At 40.3% G+C, this 24,254-nt stretch overlaps 1 protein-coding gene across 8 annotated transcripts in view; it reads left to right on the forward strand.

The window, feature by feature from the left end:
- Ptprd (protein tyrosine phosphatase receptor type D) overlaps nt 1–24,254 on the forward strand; it is a 470,962-nt gene that overhangs the window by 108,750 nt on the left and 337,958 nt on the right. For all 8 annotated transcript variants that reach the window (XM_050123920.1, XM_050123912.1, XM_050123917.1 and 5 more), the window contains exon 2: nt 7,144–7,307. In XM_050123920.1, the coding sequence (XP_049979877.1) occupies nt 7,223–7,307 (85 nt within the window). In that variant the 5' untranslated portion in view covers nt 7,144–7,222. The remainder of the gene's footprint in view (nt 1–7,143; nt 7,308–24,254) is intronic.

Here is a 24,254-nt window from a genome sequence, read left to right on the forward strand (position 1 = left end):
TAGGGGAAATCGTTGGCTGTGCAGACATTTTCAAGGTTGTCCATAGTTTGTAGCCTCTATCTCAGTGACATCCAGTTCATCTTTTGCTTAATTGATCATTTTAATGATAATGGGTGTAATAGTTGCTCTTTTTCATCATGTTGTCCACCTTAAAGTAATCCTCTCTGCTTTGATTTTATCCTATAACATAAAAGATAGTTCTGAGACCTTGTTCATGAACACAGAGTCTTCTGTAGGATGTTTGCATGCATTTTAGTAAGAGCGAAGCCAGATTGAGTTTCCTGTTGACTCATGATACTTGTTAAACTTTTGTTAGTGTTGTGATGTCTTTGGAAAAATATCTCTTCAGAGCATTTCTCATTTGCATTAGCCAGGGGTTCTCTCAAGGAATAGATTTGATACAATGAGGAATTAATTGTATGTGTGTGTGAGTTTTATTAGAGTGATTTATAAGCTGTCATCTCATCAGTACAACAATGACTGTCTCTCTCCCACTAGAGAGGACAGTTGCAACACCAGTAATTGTTCAATCCATGAAACTGGATGTCTCTGTTGGCCCAATATGATGCTGGAAACTGGAAGATTCATAGAAAGCTGTTTGTCTTAAGTCTGCATTGAAATCCCGAAGGAGTAGGTTCTAATGCCAGTAAAAGAATCCTCGGCATCAGAATAGATGAGCTTTCCAGTGAGAAGTGAAGGCGAGCAGGCCAAACCACCCGTGTCTTATGCAGGCTGTCACCAGAAGATGTGACCCAGATTTAGGGTGGGTGTCCACTCCTCAAATGACCCAATCAAGAAAATTCCTTATCCACCTCCTTAGGTTTTAGTTGATTCCAGATGTAGTCAAGTTGATAATCAAGATTAGTTATAACACCAGTTTTTCCATTTATTGAAAAGCTTTTTTTCCTCTCCCATTCTATATCCTGACTATAGTTTCCACTCCCTCCATCCTCCCAGTCCCTTCCCACAGCCTTTCACATTGGAATCTAATCCAATTCTATCTCTCCTTTGAAAGCAGGCTTCTAAAGTATAATAATAAAACATAATAATATAGAATAAGAACTAATACATTGAAATAGGGGGGGGGAGAAAACACAGATGGAAAAGAGTCCAATAAAAGACACATGAAACAGAGACCCATTTTTTCATACACCCAGGAATCCTATAAAAATGCTAAACTGGAAGCCATAATATATATGCAAAGGACCTGTCAGATAAAAAGAGAGAATATATATATATATACATATATATATGGAATTAAAAAAATTCTGACATGACATAATGAGACAAGAAGCCTCTGATGATGCTGTTGAGTTCATTTGCTATTGCTCAATTGGAGATTGCATCTGGATTAAGGGTGGGGCATGTGTCTGCTTTTCCTTTTAACCCTAGCTTGCCAGCAGTGCAGACCCGTGCAGACCCTGCGCGTGCTGCCTCAGTCTCTGTCAGCTCATATGCGTGTTGAACCTATTGATTTAGATATAAGGTCTTGTTTCCATGATGTTTGCCTTCATCCTTTCTGACTCTTATACTCATCTGCTGCTTCTTCCACGGGGTTCTCTGAACCCTAAGGGGTAGAATTTGGTGGAGATGTTCTGTTTAGGGTTAAGTGTTCCAAGGTTTTTCATTGTATGCACAATGTCTGTCTGTGGATCTCTGTATTTGCTCCCATCTGCTGCAGGAAGAAGCTTCTCTGATGATGGCTGAGTAAGACACTCATCTATGAGTATAGTAGAATATCGATTAAGAGTAATTTTATTGCTCTGTTTTTTCTTTTGTTTTTGGATAGTAGTATTTGGTTTTATCTTAGGTGGTTGGGTCATCTAGTCTCAGATTGTCCATCAATCAAGCAGTGTTTAGTACAAATTTCATCTTGTAGAATGGGCCGGGAATCAAATCAGATGTTGCCTAGTTACTCCACAATCCGTGTGCCACCATTGCCCTAGCATATATAGCAGACAGGGCACCCGTGTAGATCAGTTTTAAAAAATTGAGCTATATTTTTCTTACTGTTGAGTTGCTTGACTTTCTTCAATCCGTAAAGTGTTAACCTGTGGATTTTGGAGCCTCATCTAAACACTCCTTGACCCTGTCAGTGCTCTGTTCCTGCTTATGGTTTCTTCTAGTGCTTTCAAAGTTTTTGGTCTATCTTTGTCTTTCATGGATTGTGAGATTTTACACACACACACACACACACACACACACACACATACACACACACAAGGGTGGATGCTTTGATATATGATTTATATAGCTAGAAACAGGAATGTTGTTTAATTTTTTTTCATATTGCAGAACATACAATGTTTTCTTTCACCAACAATGGAAAGAAATAGTTTGATGGAAGTGAATCTCTCTCTTTCTCTGTGTGTGTGCATTTACATGGGATTTAAATTGGAAATGCATGGTCTAAGTTGATTCCCACACCACTGCAACTTTAGCTGGATCTCAAGGATGACAAGGACTCAGAACTTGAACTTGTACCATGTTATGTCAGAAAAGACTGAAAATAGTTCTCTGTGCGTGCGTTGTACTCCTCACTGAATGTGCTGTTCTCTGGGATAGCCACATACACATGAAGCTATTTAATTAAGTGTAAATAAAACCTGCTCTAATTGCCATTCTTCAGTATGTATTACAATGCTGTATCATTTTCACGATGCAGGAAGTTGGACAGTGCTGGGAGCTTTTGTGATTTATCAAGATAAAGAGTTAAAGGGCCGTCTTCTTAGAAAATCAGTATAAGTAAGGGAAACACTGAAAGTCCAAGCTTTGAGTCTTTTTCTTTCGCTTTCCTGTGGTGTATGTTGAAGACATAGGGAATTTGGTGAGTGCCCAGGGAAGCCTCTGTTTGCCTTGCTGTAGATACTCCACATCTGCCTTGTGCCTTGTGCCAGAATGGCCGTGTGTTCTTTTACAGATGGAAGCTTCCTAGTAGCATGCCCTTTGTACAAATGGCTCCTTTTCTTAAATAATTGGAAACCATTTCCAGTTGATTTATAGAGGCCTAGTTAAGGAGGTTGATGAGAGCTGTCACAGTGTGTGAGGACTCTCCTTGCAACTGACTGGATTTCTGTAGGCATGTCTGCCAAGATTAAATATGAGGATATTACTGCTTCTGCTGTGTAGGCTTACGGGAATGGGTTTGCTATGAGACAGACAAAGGAGACGTAAACAGCGATACCTAGTTTTCTCATGGGAATAATCGTGACTTTAAAGTCCTTGTGGGGATTTTTCATACTTGATGGTTAATTCTTTTTTGTTCTTACCCTGTTTTAATGTAATGGTTTCATTCTTTTGTGTTCAGCTTCCCATTACTGTAACAAATACCCAGGATAAAATCAGCTTGAAGGATAGAGAGGCTTATTTTGGCTAATGGATTTTCAGAGTTGTTAGACCACAAATGATTTGGCCCTGATGCTTTGGGAATGTGGTGGCTTAGTCTATCAAGGTGGAAGCACATGACAGAGGACATCATTTTCATGACCAAGACACCAAAAGCAGAAGAGGAGGTGTTGGCCCCTTACTAACCATGGTAAACACTGATGATTATGACCAGAAGAACTCCCATAGGCCCTACCTCTCATGGTTGTACTCATTCCCATTAGGACCACGGACTGGGGACTAAGATATTAACACATGTTCCTTGGAACACACATTTTCAGGCCATGTGGTTTAAGACTTATTCATTGTTCTGTAGAGTGATTAGTATAATTTAAAACTATTTGAGTTATAAAGCTAGCAATTTTTAAATGATGGACGTCAGTTTATTTCAATTACCATTCTTTATTCTAGTAACATCCTTGTATATTTGGCTAATGTCACATTATTGTTTTGAGCCCATTCTTGGGTATGTCCTAGGACTAATTGAGCACTTCCGTCCTTCCTAACATGGCAAGATGATCCAGAATGATGTTCTATATTTACTAAACTAAACATAAAGCCAGCCATTCCTACCATAGTTATTTTAAAAGAAAAGCTCTATTTTACCCTTTCTCCCGTTTTACCAAATCTGCATAAATGCACATTAGCACAGTGGAAACCTGGAGAAAGGTCATTGTTCATTTTAGGTGAAATACTAATGTATTTGTTGTAGAAAGTGACCTCAGTTAAAGAGTTGGGTTCAACTCCCGTGAATCCCAGGCACCATCCTATCTGTCCTGTCTTGTATGTTCCCTGCCACACATGTGCATGCTTTCAAGTTCATGCCGTGGTGCTTTTAAATCTTCCATAAAAAACTTTGTGGTATTGGAAGTAAACAGCAGAGTTTAAAATTATATTTGAAGCTAATAATTAGATGCGTTATATTTGTATTTCTCTGTTGATGAGGGGCGCATGAGGTAAAAAGCAGGTTGGTCTTCTTTGGTTTCCTGAAACACGGCACAGTTCATGCCTCTCCCTCTTTTCTTCCTCTTTGCCGAATGCTCAGCCTATTTCACAATGGCTAAAGGCAAATGCTAGTGATGTTCATTCACGGTCATTCTTTTTTGTTTTAAATATCTCCTTTAAACTTCATTTTCCGTTTTTGTACTGCAATATCAATTTCATCGTACCAATAGTACCCAGCATTTCCTTTTGGCAGTGTTTACGGAATGAATCACTGGAATGTGTATTTCTTCCCCTCACACTTCTGATCACTTCCTTGATGTCTTGTCCAAGAGCGTAGCCTATTTATGTGTAAATGTGTCTTTTCATGTTAGCATTCATCTTTTTTTAGAGAGTGAAATCCTGCCACTGACCCAAGTGAGAGGGAACATTTGCAGGCTTATCTGGAAAAATTGGGTCTTAAGATACTTTAGCTGAGCGCATGGAAAAGGCAAGTCACCCTTCCCTGAGCAACCTTCTGTGGGTTTCCGCCTCTGTGATGGCTCTGAGTCGTTATGTAGCAGTTGGCTCTGATATGCTTGCACAGACACAAATTGAATCCGACAGGACCGATGTCTCCTGGACTTTGCTGCCATCTGAAACGCTGGCGTGAGAGAGAAGCGGTGGCAGGGAGAGGAGAGGTGGTGGGGAGAGCTGATTCCTACAGTTCTTGTCCTCCGGAGCTTTGCGATTCCTAGCAGCTGATAGCTGCGAAGGGCTTGATAAGCATTTTTCCAGATGAGATTGATAACCAATCACTGTTCTGGAACAGCTGGCTAGCTTTCAGATTTGAGATGTGTTTCAGTGTTCAGCCTACTTCCTCGTGCCTCTCACAAATCTGTGTAAAAACAAACAAACAAAGATGGGGCTGGAGAGTAGAATGCTAATTAGAGTGGTTCTTCTCTTCCTTTTCGCTGTATCTCTCCTGCATCCAAATTACTGTTGTATAACAATGAAAACCTAATTTTTAAAAGAAGGATGCTTTTTTTAAAAAAAAAAAATTCAAATTTAGTTCCAGAAAAGCCAAAGTGTTTATGGTAGCTGCATTACTCTTTGAAAATCCAGTTACTTTGGGGTGTGAGGTTGGTTCTGGGTATCTACTATATCCTGTTAAGAATTTCATGTGTGTCAGACATTGAGAGATGGGAAAATAAAAGGTGTACAGTTTCATTTTGAATCCCAATGCTCTCAAATCCTCATCACAGCCAATGGAGGAGACTGTGATCTGTGGCACAGCCTCTCCATTTCCTTTTTAATTAAGAGGCTATTCTCTGTGAAAGGCTCTGCTGGATTTATCGAAGGTTCTGTAAGCACAATTATACATCACTTGGCGAGTCACACTCCAGAATATTTCTTAGAGCCTCTGTGTGATCGGCTCACTCCCATCCCAGCACTGCTAGGACAATCAACTTGTTTTGTGTACAGGGAATGGGCTTTAATAATACTTTACATATTTTTGTATTCGTATGGGGGTGTGTGTGTGTGTTTGTACATGCTCATGCACAAGTGTATGCACATGACATTGACATATGTGTTAAGGTCAGAGGACAACTTCTGAGAGTTGTTTTTTTCTTTCTACTGTGGGTTTTGGGTAGTGAACTCGGGTTATCAGTCTTGTGCAGCAAGCACTTGTACTTCTCTGAGCCATCTTGTCAGACCAACCATCACCTTTGAGTTTTATATTACTTCTCACCTGAAACTCTTCCTGAGGACTTTAATGGCATTTTGTGTTGTCCCTGCTACAGCTGTCAGTGAATTTTCCCAAAGCCTGGTTCTATATTGTTTTTCTGCTCGCAAAGAGAATAGAGCTTGTTTCTGTGCTGGCTGAGTAAAGATCACACTATAAGTAGGGACATCCAAGGCTCTCTTTGTGTTCTCTTTTGTGCCATCTTCTGTTCTCCTAATAGTTACCTCATTCTAACCCCACAGCTCTCACGATATAATACCCAACCAGAAGTGCGTTCACATTTCCAGGGATGAGTTAGGACCCTACCAGAGAGCTTCAGTAGTGTAAATTGTTGTGGTGTATAGTTTTCTGTTTGGGCACACCATCTCCACTTCTAGACACCAGCATCTTACATTGTTTAAAGCTTTGCATGGAGTTCAGAGAATATATATCCCCATTCTGTTAAAATCCTGCTTATACATGCTGAAGGCTTCCTTTAAAGCCCTGTTTTCCTGAGGCTGGAGACTCCCAACAACTAAGATCATTGGCTGCTCTTCCAGTGAACCAGGGATCAATTCCCAGCACCCACATGGCAGCTCGCTACCATCTGTAACTCTGGGTCTGAGGGAATCCGACACCTTTTTGGCCTCCTTAGATACCAGGCAAGCATATGGTAAACAGACACACACATGGTACAGAGACATACATGCAGGCAAAACATCCGAAGACTCCTTCTTTTATTGTCATTAATAGTTGAAAAGAATTCTATTAGGCATTCATTAAGGCTCTGGGTGCCTTTTTCCATTGATGCAATCATGCAGAGTTTAGCATGAAGTAACTGTGACTCCATAAAGTGCCCAAAAGATGGCATAAGGGCAGAAGGAAAAACTTCTTAGTGGTTGCTTGTAGGTGGCCTGGTAGCGAGAATGCTAGGGAATCCTGCGTTTTACATACCAAGTTATTTCCCAATACAAAGACATGACAGCTCCAGTGTTTATTGTGTATTTACAATGGGGCATGTCTCTCTAGGTTGTGATAGGTCAGGGGGAAAGAGTGAGAAATCTAAATGTCTTTGTGTTTTCTTTTTTTTTTCTTGTCTCCTCCCTCCACAGGCTCTGAAAGGGTTCCGGCTGAAGTTTCTGAGCAGACCAGTCGCTGCAGCTCCCTAGGCTGTTTCCAAGCTGCCGGTGCATGCCATTGGCAAGCTGCAGGATGGTGCCCGTGGCCAGGCCGCCGCTGCTGCTTATCGCCTTCTTCTTCTGCGCCTGCGCTGAGAGTAAGCCGTCCTGCCCTTCTCTAGGGAGCTGTGGCCATAATGAGTGGTTTTGTTTGCAGTTGGCAGCAGGCTCAGGCCTCCGAATATATTTCCTTTGGAAGTATATCCTGAGACACTGTGGGATCCTCCTTGGCTTCCTGCCAGCCTTTGGAAGAGATTATTGATGTGCTTTTCCCACTACCTCCTCTTCTGTTTAATGCCTCTTTGCTTGTGGGTCTAACTGTTCCTACCATTTATTTCCATTTTTATATGCCTTTTCATACTTCTTACCAGCCTGGTGACAAAGATAATACGAGACCAGCAATATCACTTCAACTGTGGCTGACCAGTTGGTAGTGTCAATAACATTGTTGAGACTCAGTAGAAATTTCTTTAGTTGTATGGATATTTCTATGTTTAGAAAAATGCGCAATGTCACATTGAGCCCAATTAAACTTGCAAGCCCCTTGTAGCTGTCACAGCAGCTGTTCTGATGTACTGTTTCCGACAGCTGTCGTGGAGTACAATATTCAAACAAATCAAGCAGAACTGACAACTTTGTGTCTGGGTGGAGGGTCTGGAAGTGGGGAAAGCATTCCGTGGAATGCAGACACTAATTTTTGGGTTTCTGGACTCGATTTATGAAACTGGAATTGTGGTCAATTAGCTTGCCAACTAATGAGGTGATCATATCTCTTTTGTAACTAGGAGTCATTAGCTCTCCACTGTTTCCATCTGCTTTTTTCCTCATCTGTCCCATGGCTTTGGGGAAACAATAGTGCCCATTCCTGGCTCTTACCCACTGGCATGTCTATTGACTCAGGAATGGTGTATTTCCTATGTGATCTGGTTATTCTCTTGGGGAATCACCTTGTGTGATTAACATGTACAACATCTGCAGTCATTAACTTTCCCCTCCACTGGCTGTCCCAGGGAGATTAAACTTGATTCATGTTAAGGACATCTCAAAGACAATGATCCTATGTTAGCTTGGCCCTTTCTTATTAATTGTATCTTGACAAGAATTCCCTCACTAGCAGCCAAGTGCTTCATTTAAATAGGGCTCTATTTTCGAAAGGAATCTTTCATGGAGGAAAAAATGATGTTATTAATTAAATGCATATGGAACATGCATGTTCTAAGTACGACATTCTGTGGTTAATAATATATATAGTCTACTAATTAGCACTTGGGAGTATTGGTTTAAGGTGAAGCCAAGGAATTTCTAATATCATGCCAGGAAATAATTAATCGGAGAAAGATTCAAATGTAAGGTATTGTTAGTTTAAAAGCATTTGTGTCAAAACTTATTTTAAAATCTAAATTTACTTTATTAGAAAACAATTGAACGTACAACTTTGTGAATTCTGTTTTGGCCAAAGTTCAGAAGTAAGTTGTTTCACCATTGTTCATTTTTGGCAAAAGCATATTAAGACCCCAGAAACCCATTTAAATATCAGATCACAGCTGTATGTTTTTTCTGGAACTTTTTAGATATGTATTTTATATCTGAGAAGTCATCCTTGCAGTAAGTAAAAATCCCATTCTTTGGAGAAGTTAGGATTTTGTTTAATGCTGAAGTGGAAAGTGGCAGACAGATGTCAAGTTTGGCAACAAGTGCTGCTGAAATTATGATTTTCTGCGCCCCAGTTCTTCACTTCTCACTCCTGCCTATCCTGCTTTCTGCTTCTCATTCCTATTCTCTATCACAGATCCTATGTGCTGTCTTAATTGGCCTTCTATTCCTGGGATAGAATACTGACTCAAAGCAACTTGGAGAATAAAGGGTTTATCTCATCTCACAAGTTTCAGTCCTGAGGAAAGTCAATGCAGGAAGTCAAAGCAATAACCTGGGGGCAGGAACAAAGGAGAAGTAAAGGAGATGGAAGGAGGCTGCGTACAAACTTGCTTTCTATGGCTTGCTTGGTTTGCTTTTGTAAACAGCCCAGGACCAACTTCCTAGGAGTGGCACCACCCACAGTAGGCTGGGCATTCTCACACCAATCATTAATCAAGAAAATGCTTCACAGACTTTTCTGCAGGCCAGTCTGATGGAGGTATTTTCTCAATTGAGGTTCCTTATTCCCAGATTGTAGATGGAAATTTCTGTTCTACTTGGTCCTGCAGCTGTTCAGTCCCAATAAAACACACAGAGACTTATATTATTTATAAACTGGTTGGCCTATTAGCTCATGCTTATTATTAACTAGCTTTTTTTTTGGATTTTCGAGACAGGGTTTCTCCGTAGCTTTTTGGTTCCTGTCCTGGAACTAGCTCTTGTAGACCAGGCTGGCCTTGAACTCACAGGTATCTGCCTGCCTCTGCCTCCCGAGTGCTGGGATTAAAGGCTTAAGCCACCACTGCCCAGCCCTTAACTAGCTCTTATGTCTTAAATTTACCCCTTTCTATTAATCTGTGTATCGCCACGAGGCTGTGTTTTACTGGTAAATTTCTGGTGTAGTTTTTCTTCAGCAACTACATGGCATCTCTCTGACTCTGCTTTTTTTGCTCCTCTATCTCTGCTTGAATTTCCCACTTGCTATATTCTGCCTTGCCATAGGCCAAAGCAGCTTCTTTACTTAACCAATGGTAATAAAATATATTCACAGCATACAGAGGGGGAATTCCACATCACCATATAATTCTAGCTTACCAAAAAAAGAAAAACAAAGACTATATCTAGATTGTATCTTGCTATATTATGCCATTCCATTTAAAAAAAATACTTTAAAGATTTGAAACCATGTAATACTCAAGGAATAATGGGTTTCATAATCATGTAAAGATAATATTTTCAGGCTCTCATTTTCCAGGTTGTGGCTTTGTTTCCTTATTTTTCATTAGAACATAATAATATACTCTTTCCCACTTTCACTGTTTTGTGTTGATCTAAGATACTGAGTTATGATTCAAAATTTAATAGTGACTTGTCAGAGATATTTGGGAAAGCAAAAACATTTTTTTCTTTTGTAGAAAAAGATGGTTTATAGATAGGGAATGAGAAGAAGGCACTGTAGTTAACCATGCTTATTTACTTCCCTTTCAAATAATTGTCTCCAAAGAGGCTGGATTCTTTATTATAATTAAGAGTTATGTGTGATATTACATTAAGTAGAAGAACTCCTAGAATTTTAGTTCAAATGTAGGTGGAGAAATTGTTATAATATCCCTTTAGAAAATTATAGTGTTTGTCATTGCCAATTTAAAGTGCATCAGTGGTCCACACAATTTCTTTAAAAGACTAGATGTGTGTGGGGGGGGGTGTGGGTGTGTGTATGTGATTGATTTTACTGTTTTTCTCTATGTCTTAAGTGCTCCAGGGGTGATTCTACTAGCTATTTTTTCAGTGTGTTTTTATGAGAAAACTGTGGTCCAAGAGCTAAACTGTGACTTTTGCTGGAGTGCGGTGAGTAGCTCTTGCTGATGCTGGGTCAGCAGCTTTACTCCTTAGAGCTAGCCCACACACATGCAAATTAGAGATAAATTTAGACTTTATCATTTTAATTCCAGTGCAAATCTCTTTTTAGTCTGAAATATATCTTCTATTTGATATATTCACTAGTATTTTTTTTTTCCTTTTTTTCCTCTTTTTATATCATGTATAGGCCAAGAGCCAGCGCTTGGCATCATTTGGTTTTACCAGTTTCATGTTACATTTTGGCTACATAACTAAGTCTTTACCAGGTCTCAATTTTTACCAGGCCTCTGACAGAAACATAAGCCATTATAATTTAAGTCCTCAGTTGTTTTTGTCTATCTATTGTCGGTTGTTTTTTGTCAGGTCTTTGTCATAAATGGTGATCCTTCCCTTGTTTTCTTTGCTCCCTTAAATACCTTGCTGAAGCCACCACAAATGCAGTACTTTTCTCTTGGATAAAAGCACCAGACTTCCTGCTCTCTGGAAAAATGTTCTATGTCCTATGGAACTTAAAATACCTTTTTATATCAGTGGACAGATTGTTCTATAGCCTATGGAATTAAAAAAAATTACCCTTTTTGTATCAGTGGATGAATTGGCACGTGTGCTGGAATGTCGCTAGAGTTTGATTTTGAATTCTGGCTGTCACTTCACTAAATAATACTCCTTATTTTAGTCTTAGTATTTTTTTGATGAAAATAGCAGATGCTTGTAAAAGAATAATAGAATTCCTAGTACTTGAGTTTTGTGAGATTCAATTGAATGAAGTAAAACACAGGCCAGCTGATAACATGGTATTGGTGTTTGAGAAATGGTTGTGATACCTTCAACAACCATATTTACCAAGCACTTACCTTAGGTCCTTTGCTGAAATTCTTTATTTGATCTGGTGGCTATAAACTTTGGGTGACAGAGAAGTCAAGCCTTCTTGCTGTATGTTAGTTTGTTAGTCTGTTTCTCTGTGTAGTCTGACACAGAAGATTCTTATCAGTCTGTCTTAGGAATTATACTGAAGATCCAAAGAAGAAACGTGGAACTTGTCTGTTTTAGGATGCCTTTCTGAAGAAGCTCATCTATAGAGATATCAATGTAAAAGTCATGCAACTTAGGTATAATGGCTATCTGGAGACATTCCATCTATCTGTTCTGTTGTTCGTGGTAATGTAGTTTCTTGAGCTACTTAGAAGAGGGCATTGGAGACATTTACTGTCAGCAAGCACAGAAACACATGGCCGGTGACCCTAGATGAAGGGAGGCATGAACGTGCTGAGGAAAAGAATAAGTGGTCATTAATATAATCAGAAGTGCTTTCCAACACCAGCAAGACACCATGTAAACAAAGAGGCACAAACTGGTGTAGTGGAATAGCAGATGAATCTTTTTGCATTTCCTCGAGCTAGTGAGACCCTTCCCCATTGACTTTAGGAGTGAAGTAGATACCTTTCCAGTTACACAGCTGTCCCTTTTCCAGGAGGCAGTTTCAGTTTTCACAAGGAACATTAATTTCTCATTGAAAAAAATCTTTTTACTTTAGGTTATGAGTATACTGTCTTCCAATCTCCCAAATTATTTAAACATCCTTTAGAAGGTAGTTGCTTCTTCTGATGTAAATATTCTAATGTTCCATTGGGCTGATGATGTTAGGGGCTCTAGGTCTGCAGAATACTCTTGGTTGTATATTTGGATTGAGTGGATTAGAGTAAGGGTCAATTCTTAAAATATTAAATGCAAAAAAAAAACCAAAGATTACTGTTTCCTCCAGTTGTTGGGCTAAGGTCCTTTCTGTCAGTGCAACCTGCAAGTAGAGTTTGTTGGCTTCCAGGTGAGGTAGGATGAGAAAGCTGTGCAGGCCATCTGCCTTCCTCTTTCTCTCAATTGACAGAGAAGCCTGTTGATCTAGAAATGCTGTTTCTCCTTGTTCCTTCCTCCCTTTATTTGAAGTGGCTGCATTAGCAACAACTAGCTGTCTGAAGCAAGGAAAACAACCCAGCTCTTTCACTGGTACTTGCATCTACTGTGCTATTTCTGTGACTCTCTGAATTAATTGCTCTCAACAGAGCTGCAGACACCTAGTAAAGTTAAGATTGTGTCACAAAGCAAGCATGTGTGTATGCTTCAGAGCACTTGATTGAGCACATAGGACTTTGCTTTAAAAGAAGAAACAACCAAGTTTAACTTCCCGTTATCTCTGATCATTCTCTGTGTTGAGGCCCCAAGTGTGAATGATATAACAATATCTAAGATTTTTTGAGTGTTTTATTTTTAATAGGCTCTCGGCATGTGATCATGGGTGTTTGTGTTTCCCTAAAGTTTTTCCTTTTTTAGTTTTGGTTCCTTTAATTTTCCTCATTCAACTACTGTGTGCCTGACCCATTTCAAATAACAGCTTCTCAGGCAGCTGTATCTCCTCCTTCCAATGCATATGTGCTTCTGTTGCTTAAAAAATTCCATGGCATAATTCATCTTCATTTTTATTAGTTAACTGTGTGTGTATTTGTGTGTGTGTGTGTGTGTGTGTGTGTGTGAGAGAGAGAGAGAGAGAGAGAGAGAGAGAGAGAGAGCGAGAGAGAGAGAGAGCGCAGGGATTGGTACTGCTTCTTTGTATGTGTACCGTATGTGAGCAGATCTTAGCGGAGGTTTTGGATCCCTGGGAATTGGAGTTACAGGGTGTTGTGAACTGCCTGATATCAGTGCTGGGAATTGAATCCAGGTCTTCTACAAGAATAGTAAGTGTCCTACACCTTTTTGAGACATCTGTCCAACTCCCAGAATTATCTTTAAATGAACATTTGTGAAAAAAAAAGTCTAGGGATTGAAGTAAATACTACTTTTGGACAAGTTCTCTGACCTATAAATTTGTATTTTTTTTATAATAAAATTTTCAGCTTTAATAAGGAAAAGACTTACAGAACTGAGGTTCCCACGGAGAACAGAACGCAGAAGGGAAGGTGGGGAGCACACCCACAATATTTATTAGTAAAAATTAACCTTAGGGGACCCCGCCCTTCAAACAAGGTGATTGGCTGGTCTTCCCCTACATCCCACTCTGTAGATGATCTCTTCTCTCTATTGCTCTTTTTCTTTCAATGCCCCCACCCCTTGTTTTTCTTTTTTATTTAGCAATTTCTCTATATGTCTCAGGCTACTTCTGAACTCCTATCCTTCCTGCATTTTCTCCCAAGTGCTGGCATTAAACATGAGTACCACATACCCAGCCGTAGTTTGGTGATATAAGTTTTGTCATCAGTTTTACTGAGAAGCAACCAAGTATCAACCCAGATGGCCAACTTAGAGCAGAAAGATGAGGCACTGGTGAAGCCCCTCCCACTTAGCTCTCTACACTTTTTGTCAAGGAAGGAACATAAAAGCAATAGCTGGAGCCCAGGGGAGTAGGTAGGTGATTTTGCCCTGGAGTCAAGCCAGAAAGACTGACCACTGCAGGCATTTAGGACCTCTGTGATGACAGTGTCAGTGAGGTGGTAGACATGGAGGACAGTCCTATCACGTCCACAGATGATGCTTGTGTCAGCAACAGAGAAGCCCAAGTAACCTGTAGGTTGACATATACAGTTTTGCTCAAAAAAGCAAAAGCGAACTTATCCATTTAGAAAATTGAGTATTTTATGATGAAATTACTTTGCTTTTCCTTAGGCTTCCCAGTTGCTTTATCTGTTAATTTGATTCTGTGTTGTCAGCAGTAAGATCTGCTTTCATGATTCTGTCATAAATTGAGCAATGCCATTTCCATCGTCACACGTGTCTAAACTATTTTCCAGTTCCTTTTATTAAGGTGGAGTCAGACTCCTTAGGCTTGGGAGGGGTTGAGCCCTAGAGGAGGCATTACCTGAATGAAACAGCAGTGACACTGTGGTGTGTTTCTTCTAGCAACAAGCAACTAAAATGCAGTGAACGTTCTTTGGAAGGAGGAGGGTCCCTCATGGCACCCAGAAAAGTACTGAAGCTCAGAATGGTGAAACGTTCATGTGGCCACTGTCTGGGGTTCTCTGAATAGTGAGCAGCTGCTTTAGATGGTTCAGCCTTAGTTGAACTGCCTCCAACAAGGGCATAGGTCCCAGGGATGCAGCTCATGAGTAGTGATCCTTGCTTATTAGACTGAACTTTCAAAGGTGGAGCTGCCTGAGAGTTACCAAACTCCCAACCCCCGGAATGTATCCCTGTAATTCCATTGGTTCACCAAGCCCTACTTGGGTGAAATCCTTTCTTTAGCCTATTATCTGTGCCTTGTCTAGGCGAGTAAATGTGTGATCACATCTCTATAGGAAAAGTCACACAACACAACCCCAGAAAATGGAGTCCTTATCAGATGAGTGAGGGAGTAGCTTTAGCCCTACATTTAGTTGGGCCTTCCTGCTGTCCTGGCATTTTCACGGAAATGCTATTCTGTGTCACAGACATTTAATTGCAGTCCTTTCCTGGGCAAAGGAGCCCATGCACACAGAACATTAAAGCTTAGTGTGAAATGTGCCACATGCCTTTTAGCCGGAGGTCCATCAGTGCCTCTGAGAAGGGCTATATTATAAATATTTTAGGCCTTGTGGCCATGGGGTCCCTGGAGCAATTCTTTAGCTCCACTGTGATAGAAAAAGACAGCCGCATTACACATAAATAAGTATGTGTGGCCATGTTCCAATTTGGTCCTAGGCTTATAGTGTGATGGCTGCTGCTCTTGGCCTTACTCATCCTCACCTTCTCCACGTAGGGAGAAGTTGAGCACATCAGCAAAGGGCCTTCCTCAGCCCAGTGGGATGAGTTAAGGGGAAGAGAAGTGCTTGATTGGCCTCTTTTGGCGTCTGCTTAGTTAGTAATGTTTACTGGGAGCAGATTAATTAGAAGGAAGTTCAAAGAGCATATCTCTTGGTAAACAGAAGATGTTTAATAACACTTAACCTTTGGAATTTATGCAGAAAAAGATTTGAATATTATTGCGCTTTATGTCTTTCGGGGGTGCTTCAGGTATTTGGCCGTTAGTGCTCCTTCAATTGCAAGCTCCTGAAAAAATGAATAATTTATTAGCTGTGGGATAGTTCTCATTGCACTGTATGCCTGACATTTGAACATCTTAAATAAAAGAGGAAAATAAAGTGTTGGAAAGTATTGTGTTTGCTGGGACTGCGGTGAGATGCCTGCAAAGAGACAGTTTGATCGTGGGTATTGAAGCCTGATATTGGTTTCCTAAAGGTAGGGAAGAGCAGACATGTCATGGAGAGTTGGTCTCATTGTGGGCATTCCCGCTGCAAAGACCCCTTGTTCTGTTTCAGTGCTTACACATCAAAAAGCTGAAGAAAACACTGGCAGGAAGGCACCCTCGACTGCAGCAAGTGCTCAGAATCCACATCCGTGCTCCATCATGCCAGAGAATTGAAAGCATTTGTAAGACCTGGCTGTGGCGGGTGGGATGCAGTGTGTTGCACTTAGAATCCTGGCTACACATGGACAAAGCTTCAGACATTGTCAATTCATCCTGGCTGCTGGCAGAAAGCATGGGATTGTACAGAGGTGTGAAGGTTATAGCCACATTCTCATAAGGATGGAGGTTTGTTCTCGTTATGTGAAAAAGGAAGACTAATTAGATTAAATAAAAATCCTGGCTGAGTATGAAGGCAAATGACTAATGGGTAAGTCTATTCAAGTGTGGAGTAGAATCCCTAGGGGAAGTACTGAGAGCCTCACAGTGAGAATCATTTGCAGGAAGCAGAAGAAGCCACTGTAGAGAGCCGCTGCCTCAGAAATAATCAAAATGGCATCAGCAAAGGCTATAAAAAGATCGTTTAACAGTTGTAAGATTCATAATTCTCTTTTATTTTAATTGTTCTGATTTAGAGTGAGAGATGGAAACTGGAGGGGTATTATGATGGTTATAATAAAGCAGTTGCATTCTGGGATCACTTTCCTCTAGAGTTTGCAGCTGGACACATGAATCTGACTCCTCCATTGGTAGGGTAGTGACTGGCTCACTTCCCTTTGGTTTGTGTCTTCAGCCCTAGGCATTATGGCTTCACATATTCCAACTGGTAACATTTTTCTAAAGCTCAGATAAGTGCTCTCTGGTTTCCAACTTTGTTAGTACCACTCTACAGTTCTGGTTTTTCAAATCCTAGGTTTCCCTTCCCAGTCTTCTTTCCCTCAGGTCAGTCTTCCTCGATTTGCCTAACGATGTGAGTAGAAAGAGGAAGGAGCCAGCCAGCCTTCTATGGTCAGAATTGGTAGAAGGAATAAAAAGATAATTCTGCTTGTAGGAAATGCAGTGTTGGCTTAGATACACAGGAAGTGGTAGTGGAACAGAGTTCTATTATGGTAATCAGGAAGTGCCAGTGAGGTAAAGATAGAAGATCTGCTGGCTATTGTAAAATAAGAGGGCTTGGGTTTGTGGTGGTAGATCTGTGATTCGACCTCTTGACTTCTTGGAACCAAGGAGATATCTAGTTATGTACTCACTGATGAAATCATGATGGTTGACCAGAAGGATCAAGTATGGGAAATTGGTAAAGAACTGCTCATTTCATTAAGTACAATCTACCAATAAGTAAAGGAAGCCGGTAGAAATAGAGACAATGTGGTCCTATTTTGATCAGTAACTGTTGTGTGTAAGCTGCATCTGACAGTGAGGAGATGGTTGTAAAAGCTGATAAGATCAGGGTTATAGTAGCTGAAACTGAGGTTATGGCTGTAAGGAACAGAAGGGTCATGCATAAAACCTACTGAGGATGTGGACTCTGCAGGATTTTATAATGGTTTGAAGTTAGAAACTACTGTCTAGATACATGGAAGACACATAAGAGTGGATGAGAAATCTCTGGAGAAAAATAAACAATATTTCCTTGCATTCCTGTCCCTTTCTCAACATGCTGGATTCAAATTAATGTGGGTCTGGGTTCCCTCTTAGACTTTACTGTGGTTTATGTTTCTGTGTAAAATCCCCATTTGTTATGTTCAAGGCAAATATGCCTCATCTTAGATTGCGCATAGAGTGTTTCTCCTTGTCTCAATATGTAAGCCTTGAGTGTAGCTCTGGGTAGCAAACTCAGAAGCCTGTACTGACCAGGTGAGTAGGACTCATTGTTGAAGCAAGCTGGTTCAACGTTGCACCATCTGTACTTATTCTGTAAGGGAAGCAACCATCCTTTCTGTTCTTGTCTTCTGGGGAATACATGCTCAGGATCTTTGGACTTTCCTAGAGAAGCTTGAAATCAAAATTTATAGGTAAATTAAGCCTCATTTTTGTGATTACAATGGTTTAAAAACAATTAAGTACCATTAATACTAAGGTTAAATGATGTACTTATTTGGAATGGAAAAATTATAGATTCACAATATTTAAAGCTCTGTGTAGGGGTTCTAGAAATTTGTAAAATTGCAACAAATAAAATTTCTCTTCCCCAGAAGATTCTAGTCTTTCTTGTGATTAACAGTAGCAAAGCAGGTAACAAACCAGCAGTAAGTGTGTGAATGAAGAGTAGAATTCCATAGCCTTGTCTCTCCCACTATGTTATAGACGAGGAAAATTTCTAAGAACCTTTACTGCAGTTATATGGGTATTTTGAGTCAGAATGGATATGGATTGATAAATAATTCATCCTTTCTTTCCCCATGTATGTTGTAGTAATGGCAGCTGTACAGGCCAAGATGGCTTCTGATTGCTCACGGCTGGGGCAGGGGCTCCCTCCCTCCTTGCTATTTCTTTCTGCCCCTGGAAAGTTAAGTCAGCATGATTGTTAGAGCCAGGTTTCTGTTGGGGGCTTCTCTGGCTACCCAGTGTGAAGTTTAGTGCATACAAAGCTCAAGAGCCCTGAGACAGTTGCCAGCCTGGGAACCAGCATTTAAAAAAGTGGCTTCTTTGAAGGAATGGCCTAAGAGAACAGCTGCTGGATACAGATTTACTAGTCCATTAATGGGCGGATAATAAGAAACGTCTTTGAAAATGGCTTTGTGATTGTCCAAAGACTAAAGATTGCTGCCAAATCTTTTTTTCAGTATAAACTTGAATGGAATAATCTCTAGAATGTACCCTGTACTTTTCAGAATGAAATAGGTCAAATGAAGCATAATCTTTGAGGTGATTCTCACTAGGAATATTAAATTGTGTGTACTTGTATGTGTATTCATATATGTGTCATTTCTGAGTGCACATGTGTTTGCAGGTACACGTTCATGGGTATGGGCAGGTGTGTAGAGCCAGAGGACAACTTGGGTTATCACTTCTATTTTTCTTTGGCCTCTGTCAATTGATTTGTTTGTTAGTTTGTTTGTTGTTGTTTTGAGACAGGTCCTGGAACTTAGCAAATAGACTAGTCTATCTAGAGAATGTACTCTAGGGGACTTTGTATCCCTGCTGGGATCATAACTGCACCCCACCTTGTTTTAGGAATACCAGTCTTTATTATCATCTTTTCATACTAAAAGGCTGTGGATAATGTAACGTTGGTCTACCTGATGCCTTACTACAGGTTGTGCTGGATAGTTTTATGTTAACTTGATATAAGACAGAGTCACTTGGGAAGAGGGAGCCTCAATTGAGAAAGTACCCTCAATAGATTGGCCTGTGGACAAGCCTGTGGTACATTTTCTTGATTGATGATTGATATAGCCCAGCCCAGCCCATAGAAAGCAGACTGATCAAGTCAAGAGGAGTAAGCCAATAACCAGCATTCTCCCTGGACATCAGTCCCCCCTGCCTGTAAGTTTCTGTCCTACATGAGTTCCTACCATTGCTTTCCTGGGTGATGAACTATAAATTATAAGGGAAAATAAATCCTTCTTCCCCAAGTTGCTTTTGTTCATGGTACTTCATTGTGACAATAGAAACACTAATTAAGAAATGGGTTAATATATGTTGTTAATTTTAGTGAGAAGAAATATGATATGGTAAAAAAAACATTTTCAAATTAAAAGATTTGAGTTCATTCTGGGTTTTACTATTTACTAGTTGTGAGGTTTTAGACATTCTATTCATTTATTTAACTAGTATGTGATCATATGTTGTACTTGGAGCTTCACACTGGGTGCAGAGAAATTGTGTGTTTATAAGAATTTAAAGCAACCCCAGAGCAACAACGAGAAAGGTGAAAGTGTGAGAGGAGATTAAAAAGAGAAAAAGAAAGAGAAGAGTTCCAGGACAGTCGGGTCTATATAGAGAGGCCCTGTCTCAAAACAACAACAACAAAAGCAAAGAGGGGGGAAAGGGATTAGCAATGTGGTTTGTCTACAGCGTCTATCTATCATCTACAGAAGCCTGGGCTTGATTCCCAGCACAGCATAAAGGCCACGACAGAGTTACGTTTCTAAGAGTGGTGGTCAATACCCTGATTCTGGGATTAGGTCCCACCTGTGAACTTTAATATACTGCAGCCCATCCAAGCCTGGAACATCACATGATCTGTAGCCAGGTCTGAAACATTATGTGGTCCATGGCCAGAGAATGCTTGTCATTCTTACAGTCACCTGTAGAATAGGCCTAGATCAAGGAAATTCAGACACTGTGAGTGGCAAAGGAGGAAACTCAGATGTGAGAAAGAACTTTCCTTTGGAGCCTGGACTCCCAACTGTTTATTCCAATCATATGTGGGGCAATGACTGAGCAGCACACCCAAGTCCTGAGCCCCAGCCATGGCCAAACAGCACCCCACATAGTGGAGGCATAGCTTGGGTCATCTCACTGGGCAAGAGAGAAGCAGTTAGGTTATAGTGATGAAGAAGGTGAACATATCAGGGCCTGTGTCCTCTAGTACTGCAATTGCTCATCTGTCAATGGGGATGAGTTCTTTCTCCTGGAACTGTTGAGAGTTAGCTGAAATATGGAAGAAGAACCTGGCCATGGTTCATAATTGGGAGATGTAGCTGCAGCATCCTTTCTGCCCTTGTTAGCATTCCTGCATCTGCCAGCTTGTTCCTGTATGATCCGGAAACCTGTCTTCATTCAGAGCTCTGTTTGACTTCATTCATGGATGTTCCTTGTGTTCTAAGAGCATTCTTCCTTTGTCCTTTCCAAGTGTTTTATATTACATAGTTTCTAAGTGACTTCCTCACTTCACAGATCTTCATCATTCTATATTCTGTAGGCATATCAATGGACCAAGACAGATCAACAATAAAAATAAGAAAAAAATTCCACATGTGAAGGCAATATTTTAAATTAAATATTTTTAATTAATTAAATAAAGTAACTCAGACAGTATAGAATCCAAGTTAAAAATATGAGAATATGTGTATGTTCAGAGATAGGGAAGTTCCTCCTGCTCTTCTGGGGATTCCAGTGACATCTTTTTCTGCCTTCTCAATGCTGGAATTCCCATTTTGAATCACCTTGCTTGGTTTATGTAGTGTTAGAAATCGAACCCGGGCTCTCATGCATGCTAGGCAAACTCTACTGAGAGGCATTCCCAGCCTCAGCTCTACTTTTTTTTTTAAATATATTTTTACTAGACAAGATTCTGTAATCATATTTGGGTAATAAAAGACTATGGTTCAAATTATTTGTTTCTCTTAAGGATCTAATTTCATTTGAAGGTGAGAGTTACTTTATGCTAATTAAACCAAGGCCTTTTAAAAGGTGCATTTATTGAAGTTTAAATAGTCATGAAAGACATTTATTTATAAAATGCCAATTATATCCTACAATATCTTAATAATTATATATTTCATTAAAAGCAGTACTTTGTGGTTGTAAATGTAATTATATGTTTGAGCAACCTGCTCCTAAGACTAAATGAGCTTCATTAATTACCCAAAGAATTCTTTATACTGTTGATGAAATATATTATTACCTTATATACTTTGGTTGTGAGTTTGTTCAATGTTTTATAGTGATATTTAACCATCTAATCAATTACTTTGAGTTAAAGTGTGAAACAACATTAGTGCTTCGTGAATTTGGTGCTTTAGGTACTGCATATTCAAATAGTTAATATTTACAGCAGCCACTAATTACAAAATATCAGAGAAGGCTTTAAAAATTTTGAATCCCACAGGGATATTATTCGCAAGTTGTGTGCTACGGTGTTCAAATTGTTCATCAAGTGTGCTGGTTAGTGTTTTGTCTTCTTGACATAAGACAGAGTAATATTGGAAAAGGGAACCCCAATTGAAAAAAAATGCCTCTATCTGAGATGCCTATAAGCAAAGCTATGAGGTATTTTCTTTATTAAAGGTTGATATAGGAGGGTCCAACCCACTGTGGGAGGTGCTACCCCAGACAAGTCGTCCTGAAAACTGTAAGAATGCTGGCTTAGCAAGCCATGGAGGACAAGCCAATAAGCTGTGCTCCTCCTTGGTGTCTACTTCAGTTCTTGCTTCTAGGTTCCTGCCTTGAGTTCCTGTCCTGACTTCCCTCAGTGATAGTCCGTGAGAATGGAAAGCTGTGGAATGGAATGTGCCCCTTTCTCTTTGGGCTGTTTTCTTGTTACAGCAATAGAAAAGCAAACTGAAAATCAAGCTAGTGTTTTGTTTTGACCTTAACTTTGAGCCCAACTCTCACCAGCTGATGGAAAGTCCCGGCCACTGATTGACTGGGAACACTTGGGAGTGCCCAACCTTTCGGACCTCTGCTTGCCTCAGAGGGGCCAGAGCTGCTTACTAAAGAGCACTGGTGAGTTACTGGAGTAGAGAAACCATTCTGCCATTAGCTGTCGAGCTAGCATCTTTCAAGCACTTAGAAAGTGTGCCTCTGGGGCTGCATGAGGTTTGTGCCATTTTGTCACAATAGCCCAAGTTTTAGAAATCCATTATTATCCTAGAGCCTAGGGCAGCATAAGTTACAGGCTCAGGAGTTACATAAGATGATCTCAGTTATCTGCCCACATCCATCATGACCTGTGAGGCTGTGCCTTCTACAGGAAAAGTCAGACTTTGGAGTCCCTCACCTAACTCCCTGCGGCACAGGGTCTTAGCATCACCTTTGTTTTTCTCGATTGTGTTGAATATTTAATATCTATCCAGTTTTATCACCTTTTATCCTTGTGCCCCAACCATATTCTTCAGGCACACGAGGCCTTACTTTAGACTATTTGTATGAGTTAATGCTGTGTAGTATTTTTTTTGCTGTGTGATAGTTTGTCTTCAAGGTTCAGTCATGTAATGTGAAGAACATATTTCATTCATTTTGATGACTAAACAGCATTCATTGATCATATTATCCCAATGTCTTCGCCCATTAATCTACTGATGGACTTTTAGGTGAATCTCATTTCATGACTAATAGTAATAATGCTGACATAAACATACCAGTAGGGCAATGTCTCTGAAGCATATTGATTTTCTTGCCTTTAAGATTGCTAGTTCATACAGTTCTTTTATTTCTCTGCTGTTCTTGATGGACCTCGACACTGTTTTCTTTGATGGTTGTACTAATTTATATTTTGCACTAATGTTGCCAAGGGTCCCTTGAATTCCACAGCTTGTCAACACTTGTTATCTCCTGTATGCTTGCTGATGGCTGCTCTAGCAGGTGGGAGCTGATGCTGCATGCCTTGTGTGCTCATTGCCTGACACGGAGCTGTCTGTCAGTTACGGACTGGCTGAATATGGAACAGGTGTGGAGTTCACGCAGCGTAACACGTGTATTTTCTTAGGCTGAGATTTTCTTTCATTTCAGAGGCACCTCGTTAGGCTTCCACAGTCAGCTCTTGTGTCTCGTTCATGGTGGCTTCATCTATAAGGTGTAAAATCTTAGCACCAATAGGCCATGACCAAGTCAGTATTATTGGCATGGCACAAAAGGACCTGTTGAATGATTCAGTATTGTTCCAAAAATGTGCTATAGTTTGTCTTGAAAGTGTCCCTAAATACATATGTGTGGAAGTTTGGTTCCTAGTTTATGGCTCTATTGGGAGGGGATAGCCCCTTTAGGATGGGGGACCTGTTGAAGGAAGATGCACTGTTGCGATTATTAGGGTACCACTTTCCACCCTATGTCCCAGATGTCACAAGTTGAGCAGTTTTGCCCTTTCCTGCGTGAAGCACTTCCTCACCTAGTTCCTAGAAAAAGAGATCTTTATCATCCACCATGGACTAAAGCTATGAGCCCAGAGAAACCTGTTTCTTAAATTGAGTTTTACAGGTAACTTGCCAGGTACAGAAATATGACTATCATGGAAAGGGAGTAACAGCTGGAGTGACTGACCCAAAAGCTGAGCTGGGTATGAGGTGATAGATTTGAGGCTGTGTATCTCATGTATTTTTTTTTGTTTTTTTGAATGGTGAATAAAGTTACCTAAAACTACTTCCTGTGACAATAGTTGATGACACTGTCTCTGAGACTGTGATTAAACAACCTTGTTTCTGTGAGGTAGACCCAACTTGATGAGGGAATTAGACCACAAACTTTCCAAAGTAGATATTAGGAATCGGGTACTCCTCACCACACCCTCACAGCCTGGGTCAGGAAACCTGACTGGGACTGCAAGAGAATGACAAGAGGACACACTTCCAGACAAGCTGGAATCAGGGAGGCTGTGCTGGCTGTGCCCCAGCACCAGGTGAGAAGCAGCCGGGAACTTCAGTTTTTCTTACCTGTAGCACAGAGGGAGGAAGTCAGC

Source organism: Alexandromys fortis, unplaced genomic scaffold, assembly GCF_014885135.2.
Source record: "Alexandromys fortis isolate MF-2015 unplaced genomic scaffold, M_Fortis_MF-2015_v1.1 scaffold_166, whole genome shotgun sequence".
Taxonomy (NCBI): Eukaryota; Metazoa; Chordata; class Mammalia; order Rodentia; family Cricetidae; genus Alexandromys; species Alexandromys fortis.